Source organism: Chrysoperla carnea, chromosome 5, assembly GCF_905475395.1.
Source record: "Chrysoperla carnea chromosome 5, inChrCarn1.1, whole genome shotgun sequence".
Lineage (NCBI taxonomy): Eukaryota > Metazoa > Arthropoda > Insecta > Neuroptera > Chrysopidae > Chrysoperla > Chrysoperla carnea.
Genome location: NC_058341.1, coordinates 72266416 through 72277421, shown reverse-complemented (window position 1 = coordinate 72277421; position 11006 = coordinate 72266416). Strand labels below are relative to the sequence as shown.

The window sequence follows — 11006 nt, the reverse complement described above, 5'->3', positions numbered from 1 at the left end:
AATACTTCTCGTACGGAATATAAAAACTTATCCGGAGGAGGGTTATGAGTAAAAAGAAATACTTATATTTTATACATTTTTATATTGTATTTACATATTTCTTTTGCTCTTTTGTATACAAGGCTGTTTCATCATTTCTGTTTTCCATACTGATGAGATAAATTGAAAGGCGCCTGAAACAATATATAACATAAGATTACAATTCAAAACAATTTAAATACAACGGCATTCCTTTCAATACTATAGATCAATAAATTTCAGAAAAGAAGAATTATATCAGACATTCAGATTCAGGTATTAGCTGTACAATTGAATGATGAAAGACATCTATCATATTAAAAACTATACTCACAGACTTATATTACTAGACTTACACAGATTTTATGTTAATTCATATTCATTTAAAACACAGAAAAATGTGACAGTCTACAATATCGAAAAATGTTTTGTAACTGAAAACTTAGGTGAATATATGATGAGTTAATTATTTTTATGATAATAAATTTAAAGAAATATGAATTAATAAAAGTCTGTGAGTAATTTTTTAAAAATATGATCCATGTCATTCATGTTAGTATTGATATATGTATTCATAGAATATTATTTTACACAGAGAACGGAAGGGATCTGCTAGCCTATAAGTGGATGCTATATGATGAATGATAGACAAGACTGCCAGTGAGATCTTCTGTGACATAGTCATATGTCCTAATCATATGATGCATAGGGATTTTGTGTCTTTCCAATAAAGTAAACAATATGTAGCCAATGACATATAGATTAGATAAGGATACAGGGGAACTCACTGGCAGTCTTCTCTCTCATTCACCATATCGCAAATTTTGGGCTATGGAGTTTTTTAGTTTAATATTCTATGCTGAATCTGAATGTTTGATAAAATAATCTTGTGAAATTTATTAATATATAATATTGAAAGGAATGCCTTTGTTTTTTAATTATTCTCCATTGTAATTTTCTGTTGTATATTCTTTATTCTTTCAGGCGCCTTTCAATTTATCTCATCAAACCAGAAATGATCAAGCAGCCATACTCTTTTTTTTTTACTCATAACCCTCCTCCTGATAAGTTTTCATTTCTTACGACAAGTATTAATTATGATAAAACTTAAAATAATAAAATTTCGAAAATTTTAAATGTTTTAAATTTTACTCCGATTCATTCTGATAAAGTCATACTCTTACTTTAACTAAATTTTCATATAATGGTTAATTCTGAAAAAGTATTCTAGTAGAGTTCAAAAACTTATAAAACTACAGTCTTCAAACTGCTTAATAAGTTTTACACAGATTTTTTCTTACTCATTCTTCTAGAATTGTTTTCCAGAACACTGTAAGACTAACTAGACTTTTGGTAGAAAATATATACACCAGAGTTAAAGGACTGTAGTAAGTTCTTTTTTTTTTTTTGCTCTAATATAAAAATTATATCAGTTTGCTTCTAACAAATTATTCTGGAAATAGTTTCTTTGCAATAAGAATAATGAAGTTTTCTAAAACATGTATTGTTATTTTAATTTGTGTTTTTATTGTTGGGGAGTCAAATGAATTTTACATTAGAGATGTAAGTACTCGAACTATAATTAACTTTCTAATTTTTAATATTCAATAATTATTATTTCTCATTAAAATGACCCGACCTGAGTTGGTCTACATTGAGTATCCTAATATTTACTATGGTATCCTAGAATAAGAATATGGTTTCATCGCTGCGTTTGCAATAAAATGAACTCTAGGTTACCCAACTGATCATTTTAATTGAATATAATGATAATAAATTAATAATTATTTTAACGATGTTACTACTCATTGAATTTTTGTTAGTGATGTGCCGACTATGACTTTGGCGGATTAGCCAACTAGCCGATTAGTCAGTTGTAAAAAGGCCAACTAGTCGTCCGATTACGGTTTTACCGTGGTATACGATTTTATCCGTGGCGCTTTGTATACAGCTTATCGCAAGCATGTCATAATTGTGTTTTGTTTACTTCGCATTGTTCCTTGATTATTAATTTTGTGAGGGTTAGAGTGGTATTTTATGTAAAAAATTAAGACATTAGTACCTAAAATACTGTTATTATTCATTAAGGTTTTTAATACCCCACAGAAGAAAAAACAGCATTAAAAACTAAAAATTTATTAATTAACTTAAAATTTTGAAAAATTGTTCTAAGAAGTCACAATAAATTTTTTTAAGATTGTCTGAAAATTATACAAGTTTTTCAGAAAATAAGTTACCGTAAATTAACATAAGCTCTTATGGAAATTACAGTTTTCCTTAATTATTAATTGTAATTTCCTGTAAACATTATTATTTTTATATAAATAGTTAAAGCTTAAATTACTTTATATATAATTAATTTAAAAAAGAAACTTAATTAAATCTTTGTTAAAAGTCTAAAGATTATGGCTATTCCATACAACCATTAATTTATAGACGGTAACTTATTCTATGAATAACATTCATCATTTTCAGACAATATTTTTAAGGTCGACTTTTTTAACTTCCCGCTAAGAAAATAGGGAAGTTATTGTTTTCACCCCGTTTTGCCAAAATCGAGTTTCCCTGACTACTTCCGCGACGGTGTCTGTATGTCTGTATGTATGTATGAGTGTGTGTGTGTGTGTGTGTGTGTGTGTGTGGATGTAAACCTCTCATAACTTTTGAACGGCCTGTCCGATTTTTAACTTCCCGCTAAGAAAATAGGGAAGTTATTGTTTTCACCCCGTTTTGCCAAATCGAGTTTCCCTGACTACTTCCGCGAGGGTGTCTGTATGGCTGTATGTATGTATGAGTGTGTGTGTGTGTGTGTGTGTGTGGATGTATGTAAACCAAGTTTTGAACGGCTTGTCCGATTTGATCGCGGTTGGTGCCAATCGAAAGGGCTTGACCAAACTTAGATTTTGAGGCCTATTTGGACCGATTCGAATCGATAGATTTCGAGAAATCTCAAAAAAACTGCAAAAAACTTTTTTTTAAGTGGTTTTTTTTAATAACTTTTAAACGGCTGTATCGATCAAATTCCTAATCAGCTCTCGACATCAAAAAACCACGTCGATCACCATCAGTCCGGTCAAAATCGGTTGATTCGTTCGTGAGTTATCGTTGACGAGAGAAAACCCAAAAAAGCGTTTTTTCGGAATAACCTCAAAATTTTTTGTTATATCAATTGAAACTTAAAGATTCTTCATGAAGCTTCAAAAACTGCGTCGAATGTCACCAACCGCGTGAAAATCGGTTTATTGATTCTAAAGTTATTAAAGTTATTAAAGTTTTATTATCTTATTCCCTCTATTTCCAATACTCCGTTCAAAAATTTTGTATGATTGTAAAAATTTAATCAGATTTTAGTCTAAGATCACATCTAATTACAATAAAATGCGAGTGGATATAACATCAGAATAGATAAAATTTTTTACACGTTATGAGTCAATACTTAGCGGGAAGTTACAGGGATGACCTGCAGGGTCAACCGTTTTCCAAATTTTTTGCAAAGTGTTTACACCCTAATAAACAATTGTGGAAAATTTCAAAGATGCATTAATTTTTTCTTTTTAGATATTTATTTTAATTGTACTAAAGGTGTAACAGATTAATGACAAGTGAAAAAACAATTGACTGAACTAATTTTTGATATACCCTGTATAGACAGGGTAACAGAGATTCGTAAGGATTAAATATGTTAAAAGGTCGGAATCCAAGGATAGCCAATGAATCTTTATAAAAATTGTTCGAATTATGCATTGTTTAAAGCTTACTTAAAGAAGTTAAAAACAAACATTTGTGCGATCTTGTCCAAGGGGTGGGGGACCTTTTTACGGGTGGAAAAGTTTATGCTAAAAATGGCAACAGTAATCGATAGAAGGATGAATTCTAAGCAAAAAAAGTCATTTAAGTATATTTCGAAAAGTCAATACTTTCCGAGTAATGGGCAATTGAAATTCGGAGTATTTAACGTTAAATAATTGAAAAATTTGAAGTTTTTTGAAGAACATGGTACATTTTTTAAAGTACTATAAAAAACCATGCAAAAAGGAAAAATTTGCATGAAAATTGACGGAGTTAGGTATATCGAAAACAAAGTTTTCGTACCTTTCTTTTTATGTTATATTCAGCACAAAGACTGATGAATTTACCATAAGAACTAAAATTCATTCTGGCCGCTTTTCAATTTACTTTATTTAGGTACTGGCAACCTGCTCAAAAAGTTGCAGCAGTTTCGGATATATTTTTTTTTTAAATTGCAATTTAAAAGAAAACAATTTATAGAAAAAAGTAACAATAAATATTTTTATCGTTAAAAAACATGAAAAATATTTAAGTTCCAAAAAGACGTCTAGGGGTAAAATATTCTGCGGGAAAAGAACTCGATTTTTGTACTCTAGATTCTACCCCCCAACCCCTGAACAAGATCGCACAATTTTTCTTAATACTTTTTACTGCCCACTTTTAACAAGGCAGTCAAACAGTTTTTATAAAGATTCGTTGACTACCCTTGGATTCCGAGGTAAAAATCTAACGGCTCTCCACTAGTGTTGATCAGTATTTGCATTATTTTTCATAAATCTGATAAGTTTCAAATACTAGATTTACATCAATAGAGAAGTTAATAAGTTTTATGGTATGAATTTCACCTATGTTAATACAATGAACCTCTTTAAGTAAATTGTAACAAAAAACCAAAATTGATAGAGCGCACAGGGTGCTTTTTGATGTGTAGAACCAATAAGGTTATGTTCAAAAATAATTTAAATTTTTTTATCTAACAAAACGCGATTATTCTTGAATCTATTTTGACCTATCATTCTTCTTAGATAATACAACTAAAGCGTTTTCTATAGCGCGCGGAGGGTTATTAGGGCGCTATTTGGACTATAAAAGAACCAAAAACGTACTTGAAGAGTATCTGACATTATTGTTGGCTAAATCAATATTAATTATTCTTGGATATGGACGTAGCTGCCATATAAGGGCGCGCGAAGCGCGCTATTTTACGAAGCAATAAGAATTATGGCACAAAAAACGCGCTATTTAGATATCTTGTAAAACGCGAATTGAAATTGAGGGCGCGGCGCTCCTTTTCGTATATAGAACACATTCGATTTGTGACCCTCATGCTTGGATAATAGGATAATATAACGCGAAGTGTTATTGGTAAGCGCGCTGGGTGTTCTTTTTCTATATTATTTCATTGTTGGATAAATAAATATATATTATTATTCTTGAATCTATTCATTATTCTTGGGTAGTGACATGAAATGTCATTTAAAGGCCCGCGAGGCGCACTGTTTAACGAACTAATGAGAATTATTTTACGGCTTACAAATCGCGAATTGTTATTGAAGGGCGCAGCGCGCTTTTACGCCTGTAGATTACATTCGATTTCTTCATTATTTGTATTCTTCTATCTATCAATATTTATCATTATTCTGGGATTGAACCAGTATTCTTGGACAATAACTAACGCGAAACGTTACGCAAGGGCTCGCGAATCTTGCCATTTACGAACCATTGAGCATTATTTTATGATGAAAAAAAAAGCGCCAATAATATACCTGCCAAACATCATTGAAGGGCGTGGAGCTTCTTTTCATCTGTAGATTTGTGACCATCATATCATCACGAATAGTATGACGCGAAGCGCGGTTTTTCTGCATTATTTTCATTGTTGGATCTATCAATATTTATCATAATCTTATCCATTACTCTTTGATAATAAATAACGCGAAGCGTTACTTTAGGGCCATATTTAGGTATCTGGTATAACGCGAAGCGTTATTGATAATCGCAGCGCGACTTTTCGGCTGTAGGACACATAAACACACTAGGCGCACTAGGCGCGCTTTTAAATTTATATGAAAGAATAGATTATTACGATGGGATGTCAACTTACATTTTAATGAAAGTTATGATTTTGCTAAAATTATTATTAATTTTAACTTAAATCAGGTCAGAAAAAATTTTGTATTTTACATTGAAAAGAAGTTAGAAATCTTCACATGACAAAATACCAAAATATCTTCAAAAAGGTTCGTTTCCATAATGCCACAAGTCAGAATGCATGTAGCTTTATATATATTTTTTCTTCTCGTTGCCAGATGTCAGCAATAGTAAAAAAACAAGGTCGCGCCCATATGAACTATAAGTATCGTTACCCCTTAAACTAGATGCCGAAACTTCCTTTTTTTTAGTTTTCTTTCTGCCTTTGAATAAGTTCATGAAATCGTTTATTTTCAGTTATTTTGAACGGCCTGATTAAAAATATTTCATTTAAAACTGCATATTTTTCTGATATTATTTAAATTTATATATATAAATATATATTTATATATATATATATATATATATATATATATATATATATATATATATATATATATATATATATATATATATATATCTTAAGTTTCGGACAATATTTTTTTTAGTGTTCTTCCCAGTATATAAACAATGGTTACTATCATCAATTTCAAGGAGGATATTACAAACTACATACTACTCCACAATGCTGGAACAATGCTAGATCAATTTGTGATGCAGAAGGTGCACATTTGGCAATAATAAATTCACAATCGGAAGCTAACTTCTTAGTAAATCTTATGAATCCATATTCTTCTCAATACAATAATGGATTATTAATTGGAGGTAAGGAAATGCTTATATTTTGAAATGCTAAATGTAAAATTTGGTTTATGAAGAAATCCAAGAAAAATTACTACGATTTTATATATTGTATGCATGCATAAAATTTATAACATGTATACAATTTTTATTTCATTTTTTTTTGTATTATCAATTTTTCTATGCGTTAACTTAATTGTAAATTTACGTCGACAGGTTTTGTTTTAGGTGGAAAAAATCGGAAGTTAATATAACTTTGGAATGTTGTTCAGGGATGGTTAGTTAACATTTTCTCAAGTTTTCGAGTATCCTGTGGTAAAAGAGGAGGCAGGAAAAAAGTGCAAAATTTTTTGCCTTCCTCCGATTTTCTCCAATAGTTTGATTTCCTTACGTCCTACGTCAAGAACATTCCTTTACTTTTTTGTAGATTGTTAAATTTCCTACAATTTTAAATATATGTGTATGCTTATTCGATATCGTGATATGGCGATTCGAAAAAATTTTTTTTTTCAAAGTTCGTTAAAAAATGCCAAAATGTTCAGAACCACCTCCAACTTATTTCTTCTGTTATACTCGAATAATGATGGAATGTTGTTATAACAATGGTTTCTGGTTGCAATCATCAGCTTTGAAAACCGAATTTGGCCATAAAGAATGAGAAAATTCCGAATGGGGGTCGTACAATTCAATTTTTAGCTAGAAAACGACATTAATTCAAATATATTAAGAAAATAATATTGTCTTACGAGTTTTCGAAGTTGATAAATCGAAATCTAAACTTAAAAATTGTGAAAATCCAAACTAGGGGCTGGAAAATTTAGCTTTTTGACAAAAATCCTATTTTGGTCAATTAAACAACAAAAATAAGTATTTTTTTTTATTCTTAAAAAGTTCTTTTTTTACCTGTTGTGTGAAGAAAGTGGTGGTGAGAGGCGGGTGATTTTAAAGAATTGAAACTGAAACGGTAGGATAAGGTCGTGATTCTTGCTTCCGGCTCTTGCTCTTTGAAAATGGCTGGTAAAAAATTTACTTGCGATTCTCTCACTGGCTTCCAGCCTGTCTGCATTACAGAAAATATGAACAAGATCTGAAATAGTTCTTCTAGTTTGAACTTTCACTCTTCTCTATTTCACACTGAGGATAGAATGTGCAAGGGAATGAAGTCTGTAATGTACTCACTCTTCAGGGACAACCATTTTTATTATTCCCCAATCTATACGGTGCTGACGTGGTGTCACAACCACTAACTAGGTGGAGAAAAATTATGTATTAAGGGGAAAAGGAGCAGGAATTTGGCGAGTAGAGGATACCGGTATTACTTCCTCTTCCACTTGGTGAAGATAAATGTTCTTTGAAGACGTAACTAATGCTGTCAACAGAATAAGTATGTCCATATCTTCAGCATTAATGATGAGAATGTGTAATTCACTGGCCTTGGATATGGTGGTGTTGACGATGATTAGGTCGACGAACTCATATGCCGGCTTAACTTCGATGCTAGCATCCTTCATTCGTGTCATCCACATCGAAATAAATACGCCCGTATTGTGATGGTTTTCCAAGAACTTTTCTTGTGCTAGAATCACCATGACAGATGAGGAGAATACTGCGGCTTTGGTGCTTTGAAATTCGTAATGATAGCTTTGGTACTTTGATGGTCTTAGTGTGGTATCCATCAAGTACAACAATCACATTGCTTTCAAAGTGTCTCTGCACGTAATTGATGAACGTAGAGCACAACATCTCGAATGCGGTTGTGAGAGTTTTATTCCACACCACTTTATGTAAAATCAATCACGTTACATTTCCTGTTCAAAAATTGTTTTCGTCTATGGGAGTGAAGAGCGAGTACATTGCCGACTTTGTTCATTTGCGCATTCCCTTCTCAATGAAGAGTAGCATAGGAAAGAGTGCAAGTTCAAACTAGAAGAGTTCTTTCAGATCTTCTTCAGATTCCTGCGTTGAGGAAGGTAAGATGATCGACTGTGAATTTTTTACCTACAATTTTCAAGAGAAAGAAACGGAAGCGAGAGTCATGACGTTATCTTTGCGTTTTAGTTTCAATTCTTCAAAATCATCCCCGCCCCCACCAGCACTTTCTTCACGCAACAGGAAAAGAAATAATTTTTTATGACTAAAAAAAAATAGATCGTGGATTTTCACAATTTTTAAGTTCAGATTAGACTTTACCAACCTCGAAAACCCCCAGGTCAATATTACTTGCATGATATATTTCAATTAACCACGTTTTATATTATCGGAAGTCGAAAGGAGTTTCTTAGCTAAAAATTGAATTAAACGGCCGCCATTTTGAATTTTCACGTGTTTTATGACCAGATTCTGTGTCTAAAACTGATGATTGGAACGAGAAATTATAGTTACAACAACATTTCATCATTATTCGAGTATAACAGAAAAATAAGGTGAATTTATGAATATTTTAGCAGTTTTAGCGAATTTTGAAAAGTGACCCTTTTTTCGAACCGCCATATCTCAGTAACGATTGGAAATACACATAGTGAATGAATGCTTTTGCCCTCGGGCTGTAAGAAAAACAAATTATTGTAGAAAAACCAGAGCAAGATAAAAAATTTGCAGTTTCCTTCCCGTCCTCTGCTAGCACAGTACAATATAATGGGTTTTATTAAAGCTTTGTGTAATATCAATTTAAATTTAACTTCATAAATGAATATTTAAAGCATAAACCTTAACAAATGACTTATGAAAGGAGCATTCATGAGTGAATTTTATTTTTTGGGGATGTTCTTTTAAGTTTTAAGGTGTTTAAAAAATATCCCTACTAAAACCCAATATTTTTTGTTGAAAATATTCATTTATGTATACTGAATTCCAAAAAAACTGCCACAGTTAAAACATTCTAAGCGTACTCATCATATGTTATGTTATAATAGTAACACTTATATTGTTTTAAAACGAGCATTTTTTTTGACATAGAGTATACGTTGTGTATCGATTAATTATTCTGTATATTACGACCTACTATAGGCAAATTATTTAGGAAAGATTAGAACAACAAATCTTCTAATATTTTACATTTATTTGATTATTTGATATTTTTGGAAACAGGACAACCAAATGGTCTGTTTGGCCAAAATTGTGGATCAATGTCTGGCAGTGGACTACTAAACGTTGTTCCTTGTTCGATGCCATCAATATTCGCATGCGAGGTTACGAAATCCACCACATGTAAGTTATTATTTTACCATTTTAAATAAAATATTACAACTCGTACCGGTTTTAGGTGAAAACGTTGCAAGAATTCAATTTTTGCCGCCAATGCTCCAGTGTAACGCATTTATACCTGCTCCATTACCTGTTGAAAATATTTGTTTCTTTTGTTAATTATATTGTTACGTAACTCAAATGGTCCAGGGAAGATGCTGCCACCACCATTCTTAATATTTTATAACGAAAGACTTGGAGAATCGTTGAGGATGAATACGAAGTCTACCAAAATAAAAACTGATATACTGCTATTGATATTTCGTATGATTTTTATTAATTCGATATGTTAGAATATATTATACAAAGTTATCACTGGTATTGAAATTTGCTTTAGTGTTTTAACGATGTCACAATCGAATAATTACCGTGTCTTCAAGTTGTATAATTACTGTATGATTTTTGAATATTTAGTTTGACTTTAAATATAAAAACTTTTAGGTCAAAATATTAAATATTGTGACGTAAAAATAAAATATTAATTTTGCTGACGCTAAATAATAAAAAATAATACTTGTTTACAATTACTAAATTTAGGTTACATTAATAAATATTATTTAATAATAATAAAATATGATTGATTTATACAATTTTTAGCATGTTTTTCGTCCTGACCTGATCTAGGCTACTACAATATTTGTATTTTAAATACTAACTAAAAGATGCCTTTTTTACGCTAAATAAATGATAACATTTATTTTTATTTTTATAAATTATTCTTTTATTAATCTGGCTAAACAATTTTGGCTAAAAAAATTTCAAAAAAGTAAAATTACATAATTTTATATTCATATAAGTGTTGGGTTATGACTTATTCAGTTCAAAAACGCCAAAATACAATTTTTCAAAGTTGATAGACAATGCTTAAAAGCTTAAATTATTGAATTTGCCAAAATTCATAAATAATCTTGGAATATGGTAAAATAAGAGTAATTGCAGGTTACTTAATTCTAAACCATAGCATTTTAATAATTAATTAAAGTTCTGAAATATATAATATATATTATATGATGTCGACAATTGTCTTGTGCGAATACCATATATTTAATATAAAAATGCAATATTTAGTACATAAAGGACCATAATTTCGAAAATGTAAGCAAGTTAACTTTATTCGTTAAACT

The 11006-nt window shown here is 30.7% G+C and overlaps 1 protein-coding gene across 1 annotated transcript; it reads left to right on the top strand.

Moving 5' to 3' along the window:
• The first annotated feature begins 1500 nt into the window (after window positions 1–1500).
• Window positions 1501–10242, top strand: LOC123301405 (hemolymph lipopolysaccharide-binding protein-like). The gene is made up of 4 exons (XM_044884143.1): window positions 1501–1581; window positions 6447–6663; window positions 9727–9846; window positions 9902–10242. Exons 1-4 carry the CDS (start codon window positions 1501–1503, stop codon window positions 10000–10002), a joined length of 519 nt encoding a protein of 172 aa, XP_044740078.1. The 3' UTR covers window positions 10003–10242.
• Window positions 10243–11006: the final 764 nt, after the last annotated feature.

Coding starts and splice junctions, on each gene's coding strand:
- LOC123301405 (XM_044884143.1), top strand. CDS start 1,501: ATGAAGTTTTCTAAAACATGTATTGTTATTTTAATTTGTGTTTTTATT. Junction 1,582..6,446: donor ATGAATTTTACATTAGAGAT/GTAAGTACTCGA, acceptor TATTTTTTTTAG/TGTTCTTCCCAGTATATAAA. Junction 6,664..9,726: donor TAATGGATTATTAATTGGAG/GTAAGGAAATGC, acceptor TTTTGGAAACAG/GACAACCAAATGGTCTGTTT.